The 27,498-nt window shown below is 46.7% G+C and overlaps 1 protein-coding gene across 1 annotated transcript; it reads right to left on the bottom strand.

Moving 5' to 3' along the window:
- Window positions 1–35: 35 nt before the first annotated feature.
- Window positions 36–27,498, bottom strand: SRD5A1 (steroid 5 alpha-reductase 1). The gene is made up of 5 exons (XM_068535131.1): window positions 26,968–27,498; window positions 14,121–14,287; window positions 10,720–10,821; window positions 8,506–8,656; window positions 36–1,963 (listed from the first exon to the last, which is right to left on the bottom strand). Exons 1-5 carry the CDS (start codon window positions 27,246–27,248, stop codon window positions 1,897–1,899), a joined length of 768 nt encoding a protein of 255 aa, XP_068391232.1. The 5' UTR covers window positions 27,249–27,498; the 3' UTR covers window positions 36–1,896.

Raw genomic sequence — 27,498 nt, 5'->3', positions numbered from 1 at the left:
AGAATTGTCCACACAGAAGGGTAACAAAACAACCAAACTTTTACCAGTAATTTTATTAATCTCCTTAATTATTGTTAACTAACACAATAACAAATTGTCATAATTTGCCAGTTACGGTTTTTAGCAAAGGGAAGACAGGCAGACAAGATAGAACAAGATTTCGTGCTGTCAATCATCCACCCAGCGCATGACAGTGAAGTAGCACCATGCCTCAAACCCCCACTTAACCCAAACTTTTGGTCACTCAAATAAAAAAGAAGCACCAACAGAAGGAAAAATCACAGTGAGCATCTCTAGCTCTCAGACAAGCATCTTTCTGGCCAGGTACACCTTCCAGAGCCCAGGGGCCCAAATCAGTCAAGACTCGCTCAGATTTTTGAGTTTTCTGGAGGAGATCCTAAATATTTGTTTTATGGTTTCAAGTAATTATTCAGTCAGAAAAAGGGCCAAAGCTTATTTGATCATAAAATTTCCCCACAAAAGCATTCAATTTTTAGTTAAAAATGAAGCCCAACCACATCAGGAAAAGTTTTCCGTGTAATTCTAAAACCCTAAGGGACTCTAAAAACCACTAACACCAAGAACACAGTTTCTACATGAAACCTCATGGGGAGGGAGCCCCTGGTTGGGAAGGTGAGCCAGAAGAAGGGGGAGGGAGCCGATGGGGTGCCCAGGGGCCCGGGGTGCAGGGGGCAGGAGGGCCTGCTCCCTGCCCAAAGGTGGCAGTCGGTCAGAGAACATACAGGACGCAACGTCAGGCGTGTCCTGGAGGCCTCTGCCACCCAGCATCATTAGCGATCGTAAGCGCACACGGACTCTCTCCACTTACACCTTCCTCGGTTCCCACCCCTGCAAATGCGGGAACAATAGAGGTAGTGCTGTTCCAGGTGAGGAGGGGTCTGTACCATGTGTTCGTTGGATTTTCACAGAGGGGGCAAGAGACTCAGTAGGTAGCCTTCCAGTGGGGAGACTTCTTTTACATATCTGGCAATAAGTAGTACATTTTATTACCGTCATTCATCTCCGTGGAGGTTTTGAGTGCATCTAAAATAAATTCTGCTTCAAATTATAGTTTTGCAATATTGAGAGGTACTTAAAAAGAAAAAGTGCCTTTAAAAAATTCTAATTCTACCTAGAAGGAGGAAGAAAAATCATCCCAAGCCAGAGACTCCTAATGGCTCATGGCGAGTGACCCGAGATGGGAAGGCTGTCCCGCAGCACCTTCGTGCTCCCAGCTCAGGGCCTCCAGGAAGTAAGTCCCTTTCATGGGGGACACAGCAGCTTGCTCCTTAAGAATGCCCCCAGTGCCCTGTCCTGCCAGTGAAGTCACCTGGTGGTCCAGGCTGGAGCAGGTGCCAGAGGCCTTTTGCACGGGCCTCCGCTGGGCCTCTCCTCTCCCTACGCCCAACTTCTCCGCCTGCCCAGCACCCAACAGTGAGAGGCTGTGGTGGGTAGTCTGTGGGGACCCAGGCCTCTCCGACCTAGGGGGATGAGAGGGACATGAAGACAGAACACGCCTCCATAGGGGGAGGGGACATCACCTTTGACCTTAAACCCATTGCTGTAGGGAGTTGTGCAAGGGGTAGAGAATGTTTTGGTCCATAGAGGCAAACAAATCAGAGGAGGGTCAAGCTGCAATTACAGAGTTCCAGATCCGTGACCTAGTATGCAGCGTCATACTTCCACCTCCCATTTCAGTTTTGACTAGACTGTGATTAGGTAGCTTACACATTTGCTACTGTTATTAGATAGTTTACTCATTTACACAATCCTAGAGCAAATCTTGAAAAAGGTGAAGTAGCAGAAAAATTACAGAGACATAAATTCATTTATATCATCCTGAGAGAAACATGATTGAAAAGCTTCAAGCTGAAGGTAACCCCATTGACAACGAACTTAAAACAAAAATGGAATCATAATTTTTCTGAATTTTGGATAGTCTTCAAATTTCTCATGGTACCACCTGAAATAAGACAAAAAATGCATTAAAAAAAAGTTAATTTTCTCACTGAAACATTTAACAGTTGCTAACAAAACGGACGATATTTCTCATCATAAAGGGATACTGAGCTTTTTAAAAGTAGTAATACAAATTCTGGCATCTCAGACACATAGCTTGACTTTGTCTGTATCATGAATAAACATATCAGACTGTACAGCACGATTCACGAAGATGTGACTCATATAATTCACCTTTATACTGGCAGGGAAAATTACAGGCATGTGATAAACACGCAGATCAGGATATTGGGGCGCTATCTTTGCAGATCCCGGGAAGCAGGCTGACTGGGGGAGGGGAGAGGAACCGAGTAGGTGTATCCTGAGTATCTCTTAGTTACCCCAAGAGTTTTCTCCAGTCCCCAGAAGAGAACTACTGCTCCAGACCCAGGGTCTGTGGCAGGGGCACGCAGCTATGTGCCAGGTGACTCTCAAACAAACCCAGGAACACGTGACACGGGTTGTTCATAATTCGGCCCTGCACTCAAACAGGTATTTTCAGTTTTGATATAAATTAAATCAACAAAGGCACACTCATTTGTTGTGGGGTAATAGCCCGTTGGGAAGGGTGGCAGCTAAGCGGAAGGAGTAAAAGATTAAAAATAATTTGACAAAATGGAGAAATAGGCAGAAAAAGCCTTTCCATAAGTACAAAAGCGTGCTAAACAGACTAAAAACAATGATGGAGAATAATTAGCTATTGTAGAGAACAAACGCACGGACACCAAGGGGGTAAAATGGCGGGGGTGTGGGGGTGGGATGAATTGGCAGACTGGGATCAACATATATACGCTAATATGTATAAAATGGATAACTAATAAGAACCTGCTGTTTAAGAAAATAAATAAAATAAAATTCAAAAATTAAAAAAAATAAATTAGCTTATTTGTCAAGATGGCAGAAACATATGAAAACAACCACCTGAAAGTGAGTCCACAAAATCCTGTCAATTTTAGATCAACTCAACACTGCCATCCACAAATACAGAATTACAACCTAGCAGATGCCATGGTGCTCTCATGCGCTGTTCTGTATTCCCCAAAAGACACGTGACGAGAAACACCCACAGAAGCTGGTCACTGGACCTCAGATCAAGCGGCACCTCCCCTGACATGAGGCCACGGTAACAACGGACTTTTCCAGATCAGTGATGTGTGTGGAGACAAGAAGGGCTACGGGCAGCAGAGGCGCCAAGAATGTGCACAGGCCGCATATTTACTCACGTCAGCCTGTGCTATGGTCTGAATGTGACCCCCGCAAAAGTCATGTGAAAGACCTAACGCCCGAGGCGATGATGATAGCATTAGGAGGTGAGGCCTTTGGGGGGCGATGAGGTCATGAGGGTGGAGCCTCCAGGATGGAATTAGTGCCCTGATTAAAGAGGTCCCCCGGCTCTTTCTGTCCTTGAGATTACAGCGAGAAAGCAACCCAGAAAAGGGCCTTTCCCAGAACTGCCAGTACTGGCACCCAGGTCTCCGATTTCCAGCCTCCAGAACTCTGAGAAATAAACGTTTGTTGTTTATAAGGCCCTGGGTTATGGCATGTTTGTGACAGCAGCCTGAACAGACTAAGACAGCCCGCGTGGGATCCAGGACACGGACCAGCAGCCAGTTCCTAAGAGCCTCCCACGGGGCAGCAGTGTGGACAGCACGCTAGGAGAGCAGCTAGGAGAGCAGGAGGCGAGCCCCCGTCCTGAAACTGCCCGGGGACCCGGGACACCGGCCTCAGATGGGCGACAGTGAAGGCGGCGGCCGGAAGACAGCGAGAACAGGACAGGCGCTGTGCAGCCACCCAGGAAACTTCTCATTTGTGTGATCACTGAGACCACAAACCCACCTCAAGAAAATATACTCTAAAGGAATTCCCCGGTGGTCCAGTGGTTAGGACTCTGTGCTTCCACTGCAGGGGGCATGGGTTTGATCCCTGGTCAGGGAACTAATAAGATCCCACATGCCACGCGGCCAAAAAGCAAAAAGTACTTTAAGGTTTATAAGTATGTGTGTATGTATAGATACTTTTAAAAGGACAAGCAGCATATTTCTATTACTTTTCTCATTCATTTTTCTACCCCTAGAATCAAAGCTTATGTGACACTAACCAGGGCTGGATACCAAATTTTTGTCTTGATTTTATTACTGTGGAGACTGAACTAACATCTCATTGCCTTTCTGTTGAATGCAAAATAACCCCTAACCATTTGTGTGTTTCTGGCTCAGAAACAGCTTTGTGTTTGTGAACACAGGGATGGGTCACTGAGAGTTGAGTAAACACTTTCCAAGCATTCACAAATCATGGTTATGCACCCAAGTCTCATGAAATAGGCTGTGACAAGACGGCAGCATGTCATATTCATGCGGGTCTTTTTAAAAAAAATCATTGTGTCATCAACCAGTGTCTTGACGACACATAGAGTTCATTTTTAAAAATGACATTAAAGTTAACAAATAGATAAGCATGCAGTAATTTATTTCCACGGAGTCTGCCCTCAAAGACTGCCCTTGAGGCCGGCCCCAACCTCCAGTGCCCGAGTGTGAACAAGCACACGTCTGAGTTCATTCTCGCACAGCTGTGAAATCATGTGCCGCCACACTCCGGCTCCATCCAACAAGCATGGCGGCTGGAGGCTGGCAGGGAAGAAAACGGTGAGAAAACGTGCCCCCCTTAACCATTCCTTGAAATTTGGCCCTCAGACCTGAATATCTGTTAGCTACTCGGAACAGGTGACCCTAAGCTTCTGATCTACATATCTAATTACCAATATAACAATCATTTATGGATTTAAATACTTCACGTCTAGTTGTTACAGAAAGAAGTTCATTGTAATAAAATATTGCTTTAAGAACACTGTCAGTAAGTCAAATATAGTGCAAGGACTAGTCCTAGGGATTGTTTCCCTTTGGAAGCAATTTATCTGATGGTTTCATTAGTTGGGTTGACTGGATTTAAAAAAAAAAAAAAAAAAGATAGGCTTTATTTTGTCCTCAGCTTGTAAATCTAACATTTCTGAACATACTTCCACTAAACCGAATTAATTGTTCAGCAATTAAAATTGCTTTCACACTGACATCAATTTAAACAGCAAATGAATGAAAAAGAGCCCTTTCAACCCGTGAATCTGCAAAGAACACCTTTGGGTTTTCTTTACAGAGACTTTCATTTGGAAAATAGGATTACTGTCTATTTCTATCTGTGTCACACTGCAGCGTTGAGAGGGATTTTCCTGTGCCCTGTTTTCATTTAAGAAAACATCTTTATGACTGACCTAGTGTGCTCTTGTTCAATCTTCCTCTGTTCCACGCTCTTAAAATGTCAGGATTATCTCTTTTGGTTTTATTATTAGAAACCAACCAATATTCACTTTTTAATATCTAATATAACAAATGGACAGGAATAGCACCTCCCCCATGGCCATGAGAAAGTGGTCTTAGGCCCCTGCACTGGGCTGTGTGGGGTAGGTGCTGGTGCTGAGGTGGGGGAGTGGAGGAGGGGGAGGGGAAGAGGGAGAGGGGGAGGGGGAGGGGAAGAGGGAGGGGAGGGGGAGGGGAAGAGGGAGGGGGGAGGAGGGGAGGGGAAGAGGGAGGGGAGGAGGGGGAGGGGGAGGGAAAGAGGGAGGGGGGAGGAGGAGGAGGGGGAGGGGAAGAGGGAAGGGAGGAGGGGGAGGGGGAGGGGAAGAGGGAGGGGGAGGAGAAAGGGGGAGGGAGAGAGGGAAGGGGGAGGGAAGGAGAGGGGGAGAGGGGAAGGGGAGAAGAAAGGGGGAGGGGGAGGGAGATGGGGACACAAAGGGGAGGTGGAGGGGAAGGAAGAGGCGAAGGAGAGGAAGGTGGAGGAGGGGGAGGGAGGGAAGGAGGAGGAGGGGAAGGGATGCGGGGGCGGGGGAAGATAGCTGGCAGTTGTTGTCACTGCTGTTACATGAATCTAGTTTTGCTTTATTCATTTTCTAGGACGTTGTTAGATACTTTTAGTCTAAAGTGATAATAACATATTATTTCAGCCAGGCCTGCTGAGAGTATGAATCTTTCTGGTTCTGAGAAAAGTGCTTCATAGGCATGAGATCTGGGGAAATCATCTAGCAGAGGACGAACTCAGACCAGGAGGAGTCAGACTCACTGCCTTTGCTTAGGGCCCCATGGACTGTAAATCCTGGAAGGGCTGGGGTGTTGGTTTCTCAGGGCTGCTATAACAAAGAGCCACAAACCCGCGGCTTGAAACAACAGCATTTATGCCTGGCGGCCGGAAGCCTGCAGTCCGGGTGAGGTTGGGCCACTGCTCCCTCCCAGGCTCCAGGGGAGGGTCCTTCTGAAATAGGAGGGAAAGAGGCAGGGCACAACCCTTGAAAGAATGACACAGCCCGAGGACATGACATAAACTGATTAGAACCAAATGGATCCTAGCTGGCGGACAAGTCGACTTTTTCCACTAGACCTTGAGCCTCAGTATCAGCAAGCTCACGTTAGCACGCTAAATGACACACCCACAGGCGCCATGACAGTTCCAAGACCGACCATAAGGATCAAAAAGTGGGCCGTGGCCCAATTCCTGGAAATCCCCGCCCCTTCCTAAAATAGCTGGAATACTCCTCCCACTCATTAGCCTATGAAATTACCCGCTCCTATAAAAACTGACAACCCCCAAACCCTGGTGCCTTTCTCACCTTCTGAGATGGCCCACACTCTCTCTACGGAGTGTGTTTCTCTCTAAATAAATCCACTTCTTACCTATCACTTTGTCTCTCACTGAATTCTTTCTGCGATGAGACATCAAGAATCTGAGCTTCATTTAAGTCCTGAAAGCAGGTGTGTGACCTCAGTTGGAAGACTGTGGGCTTTGGCCGGGTTCAAGTCCTAATCTGGGTTTCGGCTGGGTTTGAGTCCCGGCACGTGGGTTTAAGTCCCAGTCTGAGGTGCGCGGTTTCACTTCCAGCCTTTCCCAGCTTCCGGCAGCCTCTGGGGTTCCTTGGTTTGTGGCTCCATCACTGCCACACTCTCGGCCTTCAGCTTCCCTCTGTGTCTGCCTGAACGCAGCCGTCGCTTCTTTTGCGTGCATGTCTGTGTCCAAGTGTCTCCTCTTCATAAGGACACCAGTCCTACTGGACTAGGGCCTGACTCCAGGGCGACCTCATCTGAACTAAGCCCGTCTACACGGACTCTGTTCCTGGGGTTAGGACTCAATCCAACCCTAGACGGCGAATCATTCCTGAACGTTTGTGCCACTTTTGACGCTGTAACCCCTTTCCTGAGCCCTCGCTGGTATGGGCTTCCTTCCCACCCCTGTCTTCACAGCAGCTCCGGGATATACACGGGTCCTGGCCCTGTGGCCCTGCTCCCCTCACTGGCAGGAGGGAAGATCACCAGCTCACCAGCGCAGGGGGCACTTCAAAGAGCAGAGGTGTTGCTCTCAGGAACTCAATAACTCTCACGCTTTTGCTGTAATGTCTTCAACTATTAGCTACACAGATATTTTTAGCTCTCCCTCATTACCTCCAATAATAATCCTCTGCATCTTTAAATACGTGGTAAGTCTGGGAAATAAACCCAGGACTTCTGACTCTAAGAAGTCTGTGTTTCCCACTGCACTGTGATATCATCTATCCTGCTGGCCTTCCAGCTCTGTCCTGTTCCCCAAAGAGATGGCAAAGTCCGTGAAGCAGGACAATGACATACATTTTTGGATGCCTCTGTGTCAGCAGCCCTGGAGATTAGGATGGAATGTTTCTGAGTGAATGAGGCCAGGGAAGCAAAGCAGCGTCCTCTCGAGCTCAGAGGACACGAGCTGTCCATGTGGGCACTGGGGAGCCAGCCACGCCAAGCTTCCAGCATTGCTGCGGCATCAGGGCACTGTCCCGATGCTCAGATGGTCTGCGAGCTCTCCAGTCTCAGCGAGACGTGACTTCCACCCTGTCTGAGCCTGAGCCTCAGTTTCCCCACCTGTTAGATGGGGAAGATGCCCCCCGAGCTCACTTCAGCTTTAACATACTTTGTTTTCTACGTTGTTGGTCAAGTGGATCACAGACCCTTTTGGGGATCCGATAAAGGCCCCACACTCTGGAAGACAATGTGACTTCGGGGTGCGGTATCCCAGGAGTCCATCAGGGACCCTGCACAGTGGGGTGCCCTTGTGGGAAGGGGCTCTGCAAGGGGCAGACACTGATGCCTCCAACTGCAGCCGCCCGAGGGCCTGCTGCCCAGCCAGCGTCCCCTGTTGTCATCGGCGAGTCCACGTCAGACCCTGAATCCCCCTGCCTGACATTCCACTTGACCACCGAGCCCAGCAGCAGACATTCAAAGAGGCTCAGCGCAGGGCGGAGCAAATGACGTGGCCGACGCGTATCTGACGATTACAGCTGGGCTATTCTTCAGACGTCTGCGTGGTTCTGTGCTCGTTTAGCTAAAGCCTGGTCTAAACTGGGGTTTGGCAAATTGATATGAACGTTTCAAAAATCTAACCTGCAGGTTGCTCTACCAAGGTCGGAGGACAAATTAGAAACACCAAAAGTGTTTTCAAACGTACTGGTGGTGCTGCTGAGCCCTGGTGAGCAGGACACAGAAGGTGAACACAGCAAAAGCCCAGCCTTGGATGGACCAGCTGGCGAGGGCGTAGCCGCACCACTCGACGACCTCTCCGAAGTAGTTGGCTGCAGTGATGTATTCAAACAAGCCCCCTAGAAGAAAACAGAGACCCAGCAGTGCGTTTACTGTGAAACAGTGCCTAATGAAATCCGGACTTAAGAGATACCAGTGGATACTTCCTCGGAGAACATACAAATCAACTCTGGGGAAATACAACCTTTACAGAATTTTCATCAGTGAGACACATCTAACGTGACCGGTTTTACTGTTTCATATCACAGCTTCTGGTAGTAAGTACATGCCTGTATCAATACCTATCTGTTTGTCTGACTATAAAATGCCACGGTTTTAACGCACTTCAATATATCACTTCACTGGTTAATGAATCAAGCTGACAAAACTTAAACAAGGATGGGGAACACAGACTAACAGTTAATGAACCAACTTGATAAAATGGACCTATAGGATAAAATGGACCTATAGGGACCCCTAGACAAAGGGTTGAAGAAAATACAAATTTTCAAGGACAGACTCATTCATTCACTCCTCAAATCTTCACAGATTCATCAAGTCTACATGACAGGCCAGACATTTCTCGAAGCACATGGGGTGTTGTGTGGACCAGACCCCTCCCCCAACATCTGGGCCATTACACCCCAGGGAGGTGGGGGGGAACCCAAGGGGCAGAGCAGGGCGAGGGGGCCTGGGAGTCATCGGGCCGGAGAGCAGAGCTGCACACTCCAAGGGTAACCCCAGGGCCACAGTTTAAGTCATTTGAGGTTTACAGGGTTTTTTGGTCATTTGTTCTGCTGTTATTCCTATATGGTTTCCAGGAAGATAAGGTGAAGGACACCAAACTAAGTGCTGCTGTGTGCTTCTCACTTTCGCTATAGTTTTAGTTTTACCTACTGATTTTATTTTTTTAAAATTTTTATTTAATTTAATTTATTTATTTATTTATGGCTGTGCTGGGTCCTCGTTTCTGTGCGAGGGCCTTCTCTAGTTGCGGCAAGTGGGGGCCACTCTTCATAGCGGTGCACGGGCCTCCCACTATCGCGGCCTCTCTTGTTGCGGAGCACAGGCTCCAGACGCGCAGGCTCAGCAATTGTGGCTCAGCAATTGTGGCTCACGGGCCCAGTCGCTCCGCGGCATGTGGGATCTTCCCAGACCAGGGCTCGAACCCGTGTCCCCTGCATTGGCAGGCAGACTCTCAACCACTGCGCCACCAGGGAAGCCCTACCTACTGATTTTTAAAGAAAAGTTTCAGAAGCTCTATTGTTTTCCAGCTTGTATCCGTTTCGTCCTTTTTAGAGTATATTGCTCCTTTGCTCATAATTTCAATCCCTTTTTTATTTTTTAAATATTTAAGTATTCACTTTACAACTTGTGTCTATGAATTCTAAGATCTGAGATCGCTCACGTTCATGAAGCTCTTGTTCGTGGTGCCCTATTCCTCATGGGCTCTGCAACTTTTGACTGTGGCCCTTATTCTGTGGTGTGTGGTCTGCTGGGCTCTCGGAGGCCTGAGTTGAAGGCAGGTTCCTTGGGGATCTGGGCTTGCGTTGGCCACAGGCATGAGCGCACCATCCCCAGGAATACATGGACCCTCATTCACAGCTGGACGTTTCTCAAAGCAGGCAAGTGGCCCGAATTTGGGCCACAAAACCAGCATGAGGGTCAGCTAGTGGTCACAGATTAAAACAAGATGCACTCTGGACTCTAGCACTCACTTAGATTTTGCCCTCTGATGATTACTTGCTTTCTTGATACCACACTGATGCATTTAAATTTTTCACCCAACATTTTAAATTGTTTTCGGAGGGAGGGTCAATCAAGGTATCGATTCTATTCTGTGGCTAGAAATGAAGTATTGGACACCCCTTGTAGACAACAAATTCCTACTAATCTCCCTTTCCAAACACAGATATAACTAGAGCTTCCTTTTTGCTTAATAAGCGTTCAGTTAGTCAGAATTGCTTCCTCTATCATTTTAACAAAACAGTAATCAGTCACTGTAACGAACAATAATGGTGACTCACACTGAAAACCTGCAGCTAACAAATACTGCACTTTAGTTACGAGATCTGGCAAAACTAAAACAGCAAAGCATCATTCAATAAAATTTTAGAATAAATTCCCCATTTTTGGTACATACCCTTTGGTATTTTATATCCAGTCTCCCCTGGTTTCCTGAGGTTCCTTAGGACATGATCTGAGTGGATGTTTATCAGCATGCCTAACAACCACAAGACAAAACCTAAAGAAAATAAGATATAAAGAAAATAAAATATTCAAGAGTATTATGGTTAATAAACTACAAAGTTTACAAACCCAAGCCTGAATGAAGGGTATTATTATAGTCCTTCATATTATCATTATTGGTATAACATATTAGCCATGACTGATAGCAAAAATCATTGTTATAATAAATATTGTGCTTTATTTAGAAAGATGACTTATAAGCACTGCTCTAGGCCTGCTAGATAAGGGCTTTGCTTTTCTAATAATACTATTCAATTATCTAATCTATTTAAAATAGCTTGACCTGATGGCCACAATCTATGTTTTTAGGATGACGGGTATGATTAGAAATTTGACTTATGACTAAGGCACAAGGCTCTTTTCTAGGAAGAGGTATTATCATCGTCAGTGGGTCAGCCCACAGAGTTTATTTGTCTTCTCAAACACTGTCTGATGCACGACGCCCCCTCTGGCCCCTCTGTTTGGCAGAAGAGAAGACGGGAAATCCCAGAGCGGGCTTTACCACGACTGGCTGCGTTCAGGCCCCTTGAGGGGGCGGTTCCAAGGAGCTAATCGCTGGTCCTCTTCTCTTCTGTCTCTATAACCTCATCTGAACAATTTAATGCACATCCATGGCCTCTCCCACCCCTGATTTCCTGCTCATTCATCAGTCGGTGGTCCTGGGTCTGTTCGTCCACCGCATCTCCCAACTAAATCTTCAACTGCCAGCCGCCCGGCTCTGAGTAGATATTCCACAGCGTCTGAACATTTTCTCTCCAATTCTTCAAAGCCTTCGGAGGTTTCTCGTCACTTAAAGGAGACTTATCAGTATCGTATCCATCAATTCCAACAAGAAAAGGCAAAATGTCAAAATAGTGTTTGATAAAAGGAATAACTTGATTTCACAAAAAGAGTTAATTTGATTATTCTGAGATATTTAAAAAAATGTGAAAGGCAGATGGTGCTTAATGGTGGCATTCAAGTCAATTTCAAAGAAACGTACACTTGGAGTAACATTATGAGTTATTCATCAGTTCCAGTGGCATTAGATAGTTTTCCACAGTTAGAACAGGGACATACAAACCATGTTCAGGTCTACAGCAAGGCTTTCAAGATTTCTTCCTATTGACTTCACTAGGCAGCTTCCTTTCTAAACAGTTTGTACCAAATTGTCTAATACGTTTTGTAAGTCACTTACTGGATCCATCAATTTATGGCTGACTCGCTACCTTCTTTGAATTTCAGTATGTCACTTCTAGGTGATTTGGCCCCCAATTTGATGTTCCAGAAAGCATCACGTTCTCAAAATTCCATGCTTCCTTTATTTGTCTTCTAAGAGACAAGCTCCCTCTATTGCCTAGATTCGTAGGAAAACTAATATTTGTGCTTATCTGAACTAAACATTTAATTTCATCGTTAGGGATCTTAAAATCTTTGTATAAATTCTTTTAGCTTAACCACTCTTACTTCTCTGGGAAACTTTTTGTTAGGATTTTATTACTATTGATACTTGCTTAACCTTTTCATAATAACTATTGTAAGTATAATTAATTATATGATTTCTAAAATTATCCATGTAATTACAAAAGCTATAAACTTTATGAAATGAATATAATACCAAAAAAGTAACCCAGTTTGTTTCTCAGTTGGCATATTTCCTCATTTTCAATTACTTCTGTTCAATCATAGAGAAGTCAAGAAGTCTGTATACAATTTATTGATGTCTTAAATTTTAGACCAATTTCAAAGGCACCTGCAGATAACATGGTCTATCTATAGAGCTCCTTTAAATGACATTGAAATTCACAGACCAAAGAATTCTTTTGTTTTGTTGTTCATCAAAAGCTCAAACAATTCATCATAAAAACGATTCCCATTGGAATCTCAAATAAACATTTAAAACCTTTGAGTTTAAAAAGCATCCCCTTTCTCTGTCCCTCATTGCCTTCACTGTGGGCCAGTGTGATGTCTGGTTTAAACCACCAGCTATTACTCGATTTAGATCTGAGGCCAGCTGCTTAACCATATGACGTTTCTTTCTCCTGTGAAAAGGACCTAACTTTTGCCCTCTTCTGAACCTCGGAGAGGCAGAGGCGTGGGTACAGCTCCTGGCAGATGGCCAAGCCTGTTCTGTCTCCTTCTGAGAGTTGGGGCAGAAGAAAATCAGACAGTCAGGGAGCAGATAAATCAAGACGACATTTGGGGGCAGGGTGCGAACAAAACAATTTAGTCTGGTGTTTCATGGAGGCACAGACTTGTGGAGCTAGAAAAGGCTCTTGAAAATTTTCGCATTCGTCCCCGCTTTGATAGATGAGGAAGCAGATCCCTTGCTGTCACAGTTCTCAGGTTTGATGAGGACTCCGCCCTGGGAGCAAAATTTTAATTCACAGAAAAGAATATGACCGAGAAATGTGAAACTGCTTCGTCGACAACAAAGTACTACTCAAATGTTCGTTTTCTCTATTATGACAAATTCATACACATGGAGAAAAAGCCAGATGAAACGTAAGGTCACTTTATTTACTTTAGGGTGAAGGGCTCTGGGGCAGTTTGAGAATTTGATGGACCAACTCAAGATTCTTAACATGCTACCTTGGGGGTAAGCTATACCTGAATGTGCTAGAATGTCTAAACGTTAGGAGGGTAAACATATAGAAGAAACTTCCTTACAGACAAGAGCTCCCCAATTACGTAGTTTTAACATCCTTGCAAATATTTCTGATGGCTAATGTTCTATCATCATTTTTGTTCAGAACTTGTAAGGTTATAATTAGAACTTGAAAATGTACATTACATTCATTGATAAAAATTTAAAAAATTTTGAAAACTTCACAAACCTCAAAGTTTAAAGTCAGTATAACCATAAAAGTCTAATTGCCTTGTTGGAAGATGACCCAGTCTGACTTTCTCTCGCTTTCTGGAAGAAACCGTAGGAGGTTTAACGACTGTTTAACGACTGTTTAACGACTGTCTTGGATTACACAGTCAATTAGTGCCCAAATGAACTCACTCCCATCCACTGCTCACTCTGCCGGAGCTGGTTGCTATTTTTAGGCTCACCTTGAGAACAGGTATTTGTGCTTTCAGTGCTTGAGTGGGCAAGGGTGACAGGCACCTGCGTCATCTGCAGCTACTGATGCGGCGCTGGGACAGCCTGACCCTCCCTTCCGCCAGTGCTTGGCCCCCTGCTAGGCCATGGACCTACGCAGACTCTCTGTTCTCTCAAGAAGTGTGCGCTTTCTAACTGGACACTGCTGGAAGGTGAGCACCGAAGTTATGATTAGGAGGATGGAGCGCATCACTAAGGACACTCACCTGTTAGAAATCGGGGGTCAGTGAGCCAGCTGTCAGCATATACCGCATACTGGCTCAGGTATCTGCTCTGCAAGTAGCCATTATAGGTGCAGAAAATGAATGCCAGCATAAAGGTGTACAATGGCATGGGCTTTCCTCCTCGGATGAGAAATGGGAAAATCAAGGCCCTTCGGAAAAAAGAAACATATACATATATATATATATTTTTTAAAAAGCAACAACGATAAAGAATCTAATTTCTGCAATTTTACTTTAAGTGTCTTGGGTTTTTAATCCTGCTTTTTGTACAAAAGTCATTCTTAGTAATACTTGCCCAGAGTACTACATCTGTTAAAAGCAGCATTTCTAGTTAAAGAATGAACTGTGTTTCAATAATGGACACCACTGTGCACAAACTCAGGATTCCAACTGTACAGAATGTGAAACAGACACACTGAATGAGAGAGACTGAAGGCTTCAAGAGGCTCTCAAAATTCCCACCATCCTAAAACCAGTAACTCGTTCTAGTCTGAGCACTACGAGTTGGGGACCACCATCACGTTGTCCATCACCATCACAATGGCTCTCGTTCCCTGAGTGCCCATCACAGCAAGGCCTCCCAGCTACCTGCACAGGAGATAGTGTTACGCGCATTTGACAGAGGACAAGATTAAGACTCAGAGTGGTTAAGTAATCTGCTCAAGGCCACAGGGCTAGAGAGTGGCTGAGTTTCAGTGTAAACCCGGGCAATTTGAAGATCATGTTCTTCGGTTATATCACGCTGGTGTAGGGGCACATTACTAAAAATTTAAAGAGGGAAAATACAAGGACAAGAAACTTGAAATGTATGAAGAAAACAGGATGCAAAATTTTATACTGTGTTTGAATTTTCTCTTTAAAATCAGTGTGTAATAAATTTAAAGAAGGGGCATCACTACGTAACCTACAGCCCTTAAGAGGATAATAAGAAACTATTTTCAACAACTTTATGTCAATACATTTGACAACGTGGATGAAACAGACAAAATTCTTAAAAGACAAAGGTGACCAAAACTGACCCAAGAAGAAAGTGACAACTTGAATCCCTCTGTCAGTGAAAGGAATTGTTGTACAACAGTTCTGTATCCAGATTGTGGCGACGACTACACAACTTAATCCAATCACCAAAACTGATCAAACTATAGACTTAAAATGAGTGAATTTTAGTTATGTAAATTATAGCTTAAAACAAGGAAAAATGTAAACACTTATTGTTTCCATTTTGGCCATCTACTCTAGAGTAAAAACGTAACTGATTGTTAATAGTAATAGTAATAGCACGAGAATAGTACTATAATGTTGGCTATGCATCCTCAAGGGATTCTCTCCCCAACAGTCTCACTCAGCTTCTTGGGAGAACTTTCACATGAATCACAAGCAGCCTTCAAGGTTCTCATCTTGTTCACGCCATTTCCCCCAAAGAAGACCTTATTCAAATTTAGGGCAAAGCATCCATTTGGTTATGACATCATCAATGAAGCAGAGATTTGCCTGGAAACTACAGTGTTGACAAGCCCCTCAAAAAGAACAGGGAATCTCAGCCATTTCTCTCTGCCTCGGGAAAACATGATTCCTATCTGGCAGACAGTTGGTACAGTGGGCTGGCACTGGGGATGCAGGTTAACTGCAAACACTCACACTGCAAGACCAGGACTTGGTCTTGATTGGGGGTAAGTGTGCGTGTCTTGGACCAGCATAGCCTCCCTTAAAAACAGGCGGGGAATCTGACATGTTGTGATTGGGCACTGTTGTCAAGGTGCCTTTCTGCCTCTCCCTGTTTCTCAGCCAGGGTAGGGGCCTTTGTGTGAGACCCAGAGGAAACGGTCGATGGCAGAATACAAAATGCTTCTCACCCTGTCCCTGAGTGCCCAGACTTCAGAAGTACCAGGAGCGAGCAGCCTCATTTCCACAGTCAGCGTAGGGGATTCTCTAGCCGTGGGAAAGTAGAAAGGGGACAGTATGGTGAGAAAGTTAGGAGAAAACTTCTCGGGGAGTTATGGTCTCAAGGAAATTTCCAGGAGGCAAATTGCAGGACTGAACTGAGAAAGTGTTAGAATTCCAAGTTTGGAGAAATAGTGAAAAAAAAGAAGAGAGAGCAGGATATAAAGACTTGTGGGGGACACAGGGGTTGGACTTGGTTTAGAAAGATGCCTGTTAAAATGTACAACTTGAAAATGTACATTACATTCATTGATAAAAAAGACTGAAAGACGGACCGTTGACCTGAATGGAACATGCTGAGTTCAACACAGGCTAATAGCAACGCAGGGTCAGAGAGTGGAGGGAAAAACAGTAAGCTTGGAATAGGAAAAACAGGTACTAAAAAATGGTGGGAGGCAAACTTCTAGGCTAGATGTCACAAACTTCTAGATTATAGATGTACAAAGTGTTGAAGAAGCAACTCTGAGGAAACATTCTGCAAAGGTGGTAGACGTTTCTGTACAGCAAACTTTTGATGGATTTCTCCCAATCCGGTTTCAAGTTCAGGGCTGAATTCTGAACTGGCAAACATTGGCTGGCACACTGTAAAGGTGAAACCCCAACCTCTCTTTTGTTTTGCCTTCACACATGTTCCTCATCTGTCACTAATGCTCTATGCCTGTGATATCAACGTGAGTCTGGATCAGGTGTCAGCAAACACAGCCCCTGGGACAAATCCTGTCTACCACCTGTGTTTTACAGCCCGTGAGCTAAGAATTCATTTTACATTTTTAAATATCGGGGATGGGGGAATCAAAAGAATATTTCATGACGCGTGAAAATTATATGAAATTCAAATCTCAGGGTCCATAAATAAAGCAGTAGTGGAACGTGACCATGGCCCTCTGTTTACACGTTGTCTGCGCAGAGTTCAGTAGCTGTGACAGAACCTGTACGTGGCCATCTCATCACTTTGCACCGCTGTTTGGTGCGCTCGCTGCCCATCACCGTGATGCAGTGACGTGAGTACCAAGCACAGCACTGGGCTGTGTATGACCAGTGCATACCCATCCTGTCAGAACAAGAAAAGCTGATGGCCTCTTCATGCTTTGAAGGTACAGTGGAGTGTGGGCTATTTTGTTACTGCATCAGATGGCAAAGCATTCTTTGGGATGCAATGCCACTATAGCTGTGCCAGGAGAATATAACAGAGGTCCCCACTACCAGGCTGAGCCGTCATCACAGTGTCCCCAACTCCCAGGAAAGCAACGATCAAAAAAATCAGAGAATTTAAAACAGCACCCCATGACAGAATTTCTTTACAAAAGAAATGAAAATGAGGCTACGGCCCCCCCCAGGAAGCTACCAAGCAGTTCATTTTGTTAGCCAAGCAAAGGAAACCACATGCCAATGGTGAGGCAATTAACTGCAGCAGCCACAGAAACATGTCGGGGGAATATAAACTTGTTATACATTATTATTAGCCTTTTGGGGAGAACAGCGCTGGAGGAGTTAGGACACCAGGAGCGACGTCAGTAGTTAAAAAGCGAGGCAGAAGATGCAGCATGTGAGCATCCTTGGCTCTTGGTGTGTCCACGGAAGCGGCTGCTATTGCTGAGCTGTTTATTCTAGGGCTCAGGGCCGAGGCTGGAGTGACTGCAGGCCCAGGCTCTCTAAACAGTCTGCGTGGAACAACTAAAGGTGAGGATACTTCCAAAGAGGTTGAGGAAACACTAGTTCAGTACAGCCTAACGTGGAATCAGCTAGGATGTTATTACTCATGGTGGTAAAAATGTGTGGGACAGACACACAGATGAATTACAAATTTACAAAGCTTGTGAAAATGTAAGGTGTTTAGGGCTTCCCTGGTGGTGCAGTGGTTGAGAATCCGCCTGCCAATGCAGGGGACACGGGTTCGAGCCCTGGTCTGGGAAGATCCCACATGCCGCGGAGCAACTAGGCCCGTGAGCCACAACTACTGAGCCTGCGCGTCTGGAGCCTGTGCTCCACAACAAGAGAGGCCGCGATAGAGAGAGGTCCGTGCACCGCGATGAAGAGTGGCCCCCGCTTGCCGCAACTAGAGAAAGCCCTCGCACAGAAACGAAGACCCAACACAGCCAAAAATAAATAAATTAATTAATAAAAAAAAAAAAGTAAGGTGTTTAAAGCTATCTCCTATACCATCAGGTACTCGGCAAAACAAACAAACAAAATCTATTGTGTGTGACTGAATCAATAGTGTCAACAGTGCATGTGACAGTACCTCCATGGACTTGACCGCTATTTTGAGCTCAAGACAAATTTTCTCATTGAGAAAAATTGCTCTCAACCACTACTATTGAGTTTTTTTTTTTTTTTAGTAAATTTATTTATGTATTTATTTTTGGCTGCGTTGGGTCTTTGTTGCTGCGCACGGGCTTCTCATTGCGGTGGCTTCTCTTGTTGCGGAGCGCGGGCTCTAGAGCGCAGGCTCAGTAGTTGTGGCGCAGGGGCTTATTTGCTCCACGGCACGTGGGATCCTCCCGGACCAGGGCTCAAACCCGTGTCCCCTGCATTGGCAGGCAGATTCTTAACCACTGTGCCACAGGGGAAGCCCACTCTTACTGAGTTTTAAAGGGTTTGGAAATTAGCTTTTGCTACAGGCTCGATTCACCTTCTTAGTGAATCCACCTAAAACTGTAGGACAAAAATCACTTAGGTGCAAAATTTACACTGTGTTAGTTATTTCAACGACAACTGACACTGTTTGAATAACATGTCATGTCAGACTGCTTTATTTATTAATACTTTCCATGCTGTTAAAAATTAAAAGCAGCAGCAAGATCTACTTTCTCACATCAATGTGCAGTGGACACAATTTCTAAGCCCAGACTAGTTCTACCAGTGTTTCTGGAACCTTGGTTTCCATACTTCAAAATCCACTTAGCTGTGTAATCGAGGAGCTGCCACCTGATACTCAATCAGAAGATATTAATCTACAATGTCATGACCCACTAAAAGGCAGATATCAAGAGAGAAGAATGCAATAGAATTTCATGGGACTTCCTTGGTGGCTCAGTGGTTAAGAATCCGCCTGCCAATGCAGGGGACACGGGTTCGAGCCCTGGTCCGGGAGGATCCCACATGCCGCGGAGCAACTAAGCCCGTGCGCCACAACTATTGAGCCTGCGCTCTAGAGCCCGCGAGCCACAACTACTGAGCCTGCGTGCCACAACTACTGAAGCCCATATGCCTAGAGCCTGTGCTCCACAACAAGATAAGCCACCGCAATGAGAAGCCCGTGCACCACAACGAAGAGTAGCCCCCGCTCGCCGCAACTAGAGAAAGCCGCACACAGCAATGAAGGCCCAACGCAGCCATAAATAAATAAATAAATAAATAAATAAATAAATAAATAAATTTATAGAATAAAGTTTTAAAAAAATTTCATAAAAGGCTTTCAAGCTAGGGTTGTGCTAAATTAAAATCATAAACTTGTGGACTGATATGAATATTTGGCAGGACATACATGCACGAAAGGACATTTTCAAAGATAAAATGTCATCGCGGTAGGAGGTAGACACTTACGAGAGATTTTGATAAGAAGGTGCCCTAACCCTGATGCCCAATTAAGTTAAATGTTATTCCCCAACAAAAAAAAAAAGAACCCCATTCTTCTCATTACACCTGTATTACCAAAATTGCACTAAGGTATCATATTTCAAATTTTGTCAATACAACTTTTGTGAAATCTTGTTTTCTCTTTCGTTACAAATTCCTACACCATGTACCTTATTTTGGCCTTTGGCCCAGAAAGTGTAACATATGCACTACCTGGCCCTTTCCCAAAAAGTTCACAGCCCTTGGTCTAGATTAAAACAGGAGATCTAACCTAGAACCATCACTTTGATTTCCTTAGAAAACGTTTCCTGCCTGTGGCCCCGGCTGTGGATTCCGGGCAGCCGCTGCGTTCCGGGGCTCACTGTGGCTTGGTGGCTGGCGGGGACTGCGCACCTGTGTCCTGTTACCTGACCAGGCAGGAGAGGTGCACTGACTTCCGCTCCTATGCATGCCCTGGGGGGAACGTGGGGAAGACAGTCATAAAGGACCTGGGGAGAGGATTTACCTCTCTTTGGTCTCACGTGAATGCCAGTAAAGGGGCAAGGACTGGAAACAGGGCCTTATAATAGGTTGACACAGGCCTATTCTGTTGCTCTCTGCTCTCTGCCCTTGGAGGGGACAGCAGTGACCCTGATGACCACGGGCCTGGCCATAAAACCATCGAAGTCAGAACAAGCTATCCTGAGCAATGCCACCTATGCCTGCAGACCTCCAGGACTGGCTCTGAGGACATGCCGGCTAGGGTCTCCAGGAGCCAGATGTCCAAGTGCAACAGGCCTTCCAGAGGGGAGTGCTCTGCTCCCTCTGGGCACCTTTTCGATTATTGTTCTCTGTTTTGGGTTATTCCCTTTAGCTTTACATCTTTTCCTTGGAAATCCATGCAGCTGTTGTCAGCAGTGTTTTCCTTTGACTTGGGCCAATTAGGAACCAGAACGGGACCGAGGAGCGGTGGCTTTTGGGCACGGCTTTCATGTGAGCCTTCATCTAGACTTTGGAGGGACAACAGCATCTCAAGGATGGCGGTGGACCCCAGCCGTTTATCAGGGTGAAGGATCCAGGCTCAGACAGTAAGGAAGGCAGGCACACCGGCTGGATGGACACAGCACCAGTCACACGCCAGGGTCTGGGACCCAGGCCACCTTGGTTACAAGAGACACTCGTCTTCCAAAGCTCTTCTCAGACATTGCCTCACCCTCACAATCACCTATGGGAAATGAATACCACCCCTCTTTAAAATAACGGTATTAAGTCAGAGGTTGAAAATTCCTTAAAATAGAAATAATCTTTTGAGAAACTATGAAGCACTTGGACTTAAAAGTATTTTATTTAGGTACTGGGTTATAAAGCCATTTCCTCTTCTGGATACACAGTAGCCAGGTCCCAAGGAGCTAGGAAGGAATTCTGTTTCCTACATCATCAGAAGTGGATGTGGGATTGAATTTGACACTTTGTTCTTCATTGTGTTACAGTTTCCTTATTTTATTTTCTTTCTGTTCCATGTAAAGAAAGAATATGTACTTCCCATCAAATTGTTTTTATTACCCAGGGAAACTTACAAAAGTTTGTGTTTGTAGGACAATCAGGAATGTAGGGAATGTTTGATGACTGGTTGAACCAAAAGCCCTGAGATGCCGGAAACTCCGTGGGGCTTTGATGCTCAGGGCAGTCTGCCATCTGTTTACTTTTTGGGTGAGTTTACAAGCTTAGAAAGCATAAAAGTGCTTCTCGTAGTTTCTGATAAAAATGTTCCCAATAATTCCTAATCCTACACAACATGCTTTTTTTTTTTTTTATACTTCCGAGCTGTTACTATTTACCCTGTTTAACAGATCAGGACCCAGAGGCTCAGAGGAATATGGTGCCCTGGGTGATGGAGAGAGACAGTAGGCTAGGAAGAGGCAGGCTCCAAGGCAATGTCCCAGGTGTGCCATCCAACACATCGCAAGGTGGCGGCAAGAAGCAGGACCAGGCAGGGCTGGCTCTCTCTATTCACTCTGTGGCACATTAGTGTTTAGAAGTCGTCTTTAGTAAGCATGTCTACTAAGCCAGTATAATACTTATGTGAAGTGACAAAAGTGGGATATAAGGTTTTATGCGTGTTTATATGTGTTATCTTTACTGCTTAGAAAACAAAGTATCAAAAACTTATTAAAGACAGTGAAGGAGATGGGAAATAGATATGCCAAAATATCGTCAGTGTTATCTCTGGGTGATGGAACTACAGGTGGTTTTTATTTTCTTCCTTGAATTCCTCCACATTTTCTAAGTTTTCTACAGGAGCACGTACCTCAGTTGTAGGTTTGCATGCAATACGCACACATGTATTTTAAATCCTGGAAGCTAATACATTCAGAACAGACCTGATGAGTGAGAGGGAGAAATCTGATTTCTTGGGCTGAAGACCTGCAATTGCTTATTGCAAAAGGCTCAGAGAGAATCAGGCAAAATTAATAAAGCAAATCACAAATTTTTCCTTAAGTTTTGTCCTGAATTTTAAGGAAGGAAGAAAGTGTCCTATTAGCACCCATGAAGGAAAATGGATTACAGAAAAGAACAAAGTCCCCAGAGCTAGCCTGCACTTCTACTCTCACTGCAAAGTAGCGCCCAGAGACCCAAGCTTCTCATCCTCCCAAGCAGCTCTCATGTGGTTTCCTGAACCACTCAAGCCAGTAGGGTTAATGCCTACACGAAACCCAAGTAACTGGCAAATAACCACTGCGCCCATCTGCTGGAAAGACTCAAGCGAAAGCATTCCTTTCAAAGGTCAACATGCCGGCAACCACGTGGAATGACAATTCTTTAATCGTTGAAAGTTAAGATTTCAATTTTGGGGCTTCCAGACACAAGCTCCATGACTGCTTAATTCACATAGTGAAGCATAAGAATTCTCTCTTAAAATGTTTTCCCAATAAACTGCAATAACAACACTGCAGTTTTCTTGCAACGAGAAATAACGCAATCATTCAGCAAATGATTTGACTCTGGAAATGGAAGCAGTTGGCCATCATCTCCTGGGACAGCCTATAATGTCGCCCACCCAAGTTTGGGAACACTAAGTAACCAACTTGGTGATCTGGCAGTAATTTAGGTAATGGTAGATTTAACCATTTTTAAATGTTTAAAACTGAGAGTGGTTGTTGATTTTAATATTTGACTGTATTACTTTTTTCTCAACAATTTGACATCATTGAAATCTACAGCACTTCCTAGATTTGGATCAGTTCCCTTTGCTTTTCTTTCCTTCTGTAAAAGACTCTTTCCCTGTAGTGATTAAACTGCAGTAAAGCTACATACTTAAATAAGCACTTTGCTCTTTCAAGGCAAGGTTACAGACACAATGAATACTTTACTTTCTGTCATTCTATACTTTGACATAAAAGTTTTCCTTCTCAAATTATTTGAATCCACAAGGCAAGGGCCAAGGATTTGGTGTGCCCTTCACCCTCTCCAGTCCTCTGCTGTGTTTTAATGTTATACATGCTTTATGACACAGTTAGAAGACAGGCTGGGCCAGGCTCTCCCCAGACCATTAACAGGCCCCAGCAGGAGGAACGATGAACCTGAAGTAGGTGAGGTGCTTTGAGGCCTTGCAATCAAGGATGACAACAGAATCAAGATCCCACAAGGTCACAGAGCTGGCTGAGCACAGACCTCGGGGTGGGTGTTTCAAAGTCTGCACACTTGGGAGGGGGGTGTTTGGCACCCTTCCTCTGTGGCCTCGGGGTGACTGGGGCCCCAGTGGTAAATAAACATCTCAGCGCTCAAGTGGGACTTTGGTTTGTAACTATTGTTAAACAGAGGAGCCGGTGAAGAAATAATCAGTGACTCACTCACTCCCTGCTGAATGGAAAGGGAAAATCTGTGACACAGGTACCCTGGGTTCGGGTCATACTGAATCCCCGCTTGGCTAGACAGAAAGCAGCAGAACACGAGGTGAGACGGGGTTGAGGGAGCCACACCTGGGCTTCTGACAAATGCACAGCAGCTCTGAGCGGACGTGAGAACAGGCAACTGCCCATCTCTGGCATACACTTGCCTCAGGTGAGCGGGCGAGAGGTCGGACACACCCCACACACACGAAACCAAGGGCGGTGTGAGAAGATGCGGTGGTGCCCTTGGGAACTCAGAAGCCCATGACCAACAGGAGGCGACCTCAGTGCAGACAGGATGCAAAGGCCGCCGGCCGGACAACCATGTGGTTTGCCATAGATTAAAAAAACCTTCCTACGGGGACTTCCCTGGTGGTCCAGCGGTTAAGACTCCATGCTTCCACTGCAGGGCGCATGGGTTCGATCCCTGGTCAGGGAACTAAGATCCCACATGCCACGCGGTGCAGCCAAAAAGTTAAAAAAAAAAAGGTTACTACAAACATGCTTCACCATCCTTGGGGGAGCTGGTCAGGGCCCTGGTGTGTTCTGGCCCACAGTTGTCCCCTCTTGCCCTCCTAGGCAGGCCTTCCCTCCCATCCCTGGCTCTTGTGCCCCAAAGATCCTGTTGATTCTCCAGAGTTTGTCCTGTACTCACTGACTCAAGAGAACCTCTCAACTCTGTACGCCCAACGATGAGTAGAATGCCAAATACGTCAAACAATCCGTAGTCAACGTGTGCCGAATGAAGACCTAAAAACACACAGGCAAACACCCCTTCCCACAGACCATGGGAAGCCCCCTTCTGGCTTCAGTCCTCAAGAGGCTCAAGCTCCCCTAGGGCGGGGCCCCGCCTCCCTCCTGTGTCAGCCCACGTCCTAGCACAGGGCCTCGGCACACATCTGCCAAGTTCTGGAAGTCGCTGCCCACTCGGTCTTGCGTCTCCCACGCATGTCCCGTGGTTCGTGTTTCTCCCGCCACCAGCCTGACTCAGGCTTGGATTCACCTGTCTCCCTTCTTACTGTCTGGTCTGGTCTACAGAGCCCTGACAAATGAGGGGCTGAGGAAACAGCTTCTGGGTCAAGGAGTTCAGTGGTTTGGAACAAGCGCTCAATGTGGTTTGCGCTTCTGTTCTCGTCCAAGGGCTCACCGACTTAGGTCAAATGACCGTTGAATAAATTAGTTGCTTGGGTAGAATGGAAGATGTTTATCTTTTCTATTTGGAAAAACTTAAATGCCCCCAAACCACATGGGCTACGTATATAGTAACATGAACGACTTGGGGGAAAAAAAAGTAGCCCAGCAGTTTAAAAAACTACACGTGACCCGGCAAATCCTTTGGAGCAGAGTTTTTGAAGCCACTGGTCTAGAAACCGAGGAGGGGAGCAGGGTGTTAGTCCCGGCAATCGCTCATCCAACAACCTTGGGTAAAACACCTGAACTCTGTGGCTCCGTGGCCTCATCTGTACGAAAGGATCTATTCCAGTTCTATCTGTAGAAGCGACTTCGGCCCTCTGGGAGGCTGCATCCAGTCTCCCACTAGAGTGAGCCCCGATACAATTACACATGACACCTTACATCAAAAAGCTTCAACTCCAGGCTTTCAGACAAAGCTCTGTAAAGTGCTCCCTTCACATCTTTCCAATGCCTTCAATGTCTTCAGAAGATTTTTTACTTGGCACTTGAAGCCGGCAGCAGCATGCACAAATGTCACACAGAGTGTGTATGTGGATACGCCCATTTGCATGGTGATATAAAGTGGTGTTATTTGTCACCATTGAGCATTCAGATTTCCCAGAACCTCACAAGCATTTTATGGAGTTGCCTTTAGTATTTAAGGCATGCCAATCCCACTGGTGGGTAGCTGGTACCATGGCTGCGCCAGTTTCATTGATGGGGCAATCTGCTGCAGAGCAGCTTAATAACTTACCTCACCAGTCACCAGGGACGTGGCTGGGGTAACACCTAGCAGTCTGACTCCAGAGCTTGCTTTTAGTTGTGACAAAAACAGACACAGATTCTGGCATATTTATGGAGAAATGTATGTAGTCATGAGAATTCTATTGATATGCAAATTGTAGTAATGCTCAATCACATTACAGAACCTCCATGGGCCTGGTAACAACTTTGCTTACTGGAATTCTCTAGGAGTGTCAGAAACAGGGCACCCAGAAAGCCTTGTGGAACACTGACTCTGCCCACTTCCAGTGCCTGCTTAAAAGCAGATGGGGACACAGCTGTGCCAGGGACTCAAGAGAGGCTTAGAGACACCCACACTTCCTTCCCGTCCCACTTTATGAAGTGGGCGTAGTGGGGTGGGACCCAAGATTACAGAGGTCAAGTAACCTGCCCACGTTCACAGAGCAGGTCAGCCCAGGTCTCTAGCATGCAGGGAACGCCCTTTTTAACTCGGCAGCCTTTTGAAGTCGGAATACACATTTTCAAATTCTGATTTTAAACTTTTGTCCAGCCATTTGGTTTAGCTGTGTAAAAGCCAAAACCTAAGAGCTGGAGAAAGTCCCAACTTATTACGAGACCTGAACAGTTCAGACACAGCCACTGAGCATTCTTCACAAAAACGAAACATTTGGAAGTCAGTGTAAAGACCTTATGTGTGTTTAAGGTTATTTCTTGGAAAGCCACCTCCACAGTCGCGGGGGCGCTTGCGTAATGTGGAGGTGAAAGTCTCTGAACATAATCCATTCAAGCCCATACAGTCCGTGCATTGTAAAGCGGAAGTCACAAGGAGTTTGAGAAAACCAGGCTCCCAAGTTGCAGGTGACCATTTGGCTGGGGGAAAAGAGCTCCTCCACCCACAGCAAAGAGCCCGAAGTGGAACTAGAAAAGTAGAAAGAGGATGCTGGGAGAGGGAGCAGAGGCGCAAGGAGAGGGCGCCAGGCCCTGCTGCACAGGCGGAGGGAGCCAGCCTGGGGTGGCAGGGAGGGGACAGGGCACCGGGGGTGGCAGGGAGGGGGCAGCGCACCAGGGGTGGCAGGGAGGGGGCAGCGCACCAGGGGTGGCAGGGAGAAGGGAGCGAACCAGGGGTGGCAGGGAGAGGGCAGAGCACCAGGGGTGGCAGGGAGAAGGGAGCGAACCAGGGGTGGCAGGGAGGGGGCAGCGCACCAGGGGTGGCAGGGAGAGGGCAGCGCACCAGGGGTGGCAGGGAGAAGGGAGCGAACCAGGGGTGGCAGGGAGAAGGCAGCGCACCAGGGGTGGCAGGGCGAGGGCAGGGCACCAGGGGTGGCAGGGAGAAGGGAGCGAACCAGGGGTGGCAGGCAGAGGGCAGCGCACCAGGGGTGGCAGGGAGAGAGCAGGGCACCAGGGGTGGCAGGGAGAGGGCAGCGCACCAGGGGTGGCAGGGAGAGGGCAGCGCACCAGGGGTGGCAGGGAGAGGGCAGCGCACCAGGGGTGGCAGGGAGAGGCGCGGGGCCGCCCACCCTCACCTTTGCGCGTAGTGGACGAGGAACATGGTCAGGAGGATGCAGTTGGGCCAGCGGTTGAGGCGCTCGGCGGGCGCGCCTGCGCACGCGAGGAGCGGCACCGCCAGCGAGGGCAGCTCCTGCACCGCCCAGGCGGCCCGCGCCGGCAGCCGTAATGCGGAGCGCGGCGACGCGTAGCGCCCGTAGGGCGAGCCCACCAACTTCAGCAGCACGTAGCACAGGAAGCCCAGGGCGCACTCCAGGTAGGCGAGCGCGTCCAGCAGGAACCGCTCGGCCAGCTCCATTGTGGGGGACGGCAGGCGTGCTCCATGACCCGGCAGCCGCGACGCGCCACATATAGGGCGGCGGCGGGGGCGGCGGGAGGCGCGGTTACCTGAGGTCGGGGCCCGCTGTCAAAACCCGGGGCCGGGATCCACGCCGCCCTGATGGCCAGGAAGCAGTGGATACGCTAACCCCGCCTGTTTCACCAGTCCAGGGGGCCCGCCGCGCACTGGGCGGGAGGCGGGTCTGCCTCCCGCCCCGCCCACAAGCTAG

Source organism: Eschrichtius robustus, chromosome 2, assembly GCF_028021215.1.
Source record: "Eschrichtius robustus isolate mEscRob2 chromosome 2, mEscRob2.pri, whole genome shotgun sequence".
NCBI lineage: Eukaryota > Metazoa > Chordata > Mammalia > Artiodactyla > Eschrichtiidae > Eschrichtius > Eschrichtius robustus.
The sequence above is the reverse complement of the archived record's forward strand: the minus strand, read 5'-3'. Positions and strand labels throughout refer to the sequence as shown.

Coding starts and splice junctions, on each gene's coding strand:
- SRD5A1 (XM_068535131.1), bottom strand. CDS start 27,248: ATGGAGCTGGCCGAGCGGTTCCTGCTGGACGCGCTCGCCTACCTGGAG. Junction 14,288..26,967: donor CTCGTCCACTACGCGCAAAG/GTGAGGGTGGGC, acceptor TTTTTTCCGAAG/GGCCTTGATTTTCCCATTTC. Junction 8,657..10,719: donor TGGATATAAAATACCAAAGG/GTATGTACCAAA, acceptor GTTTTCTTCTAG/GGGGCTTGTTTGAATACATC.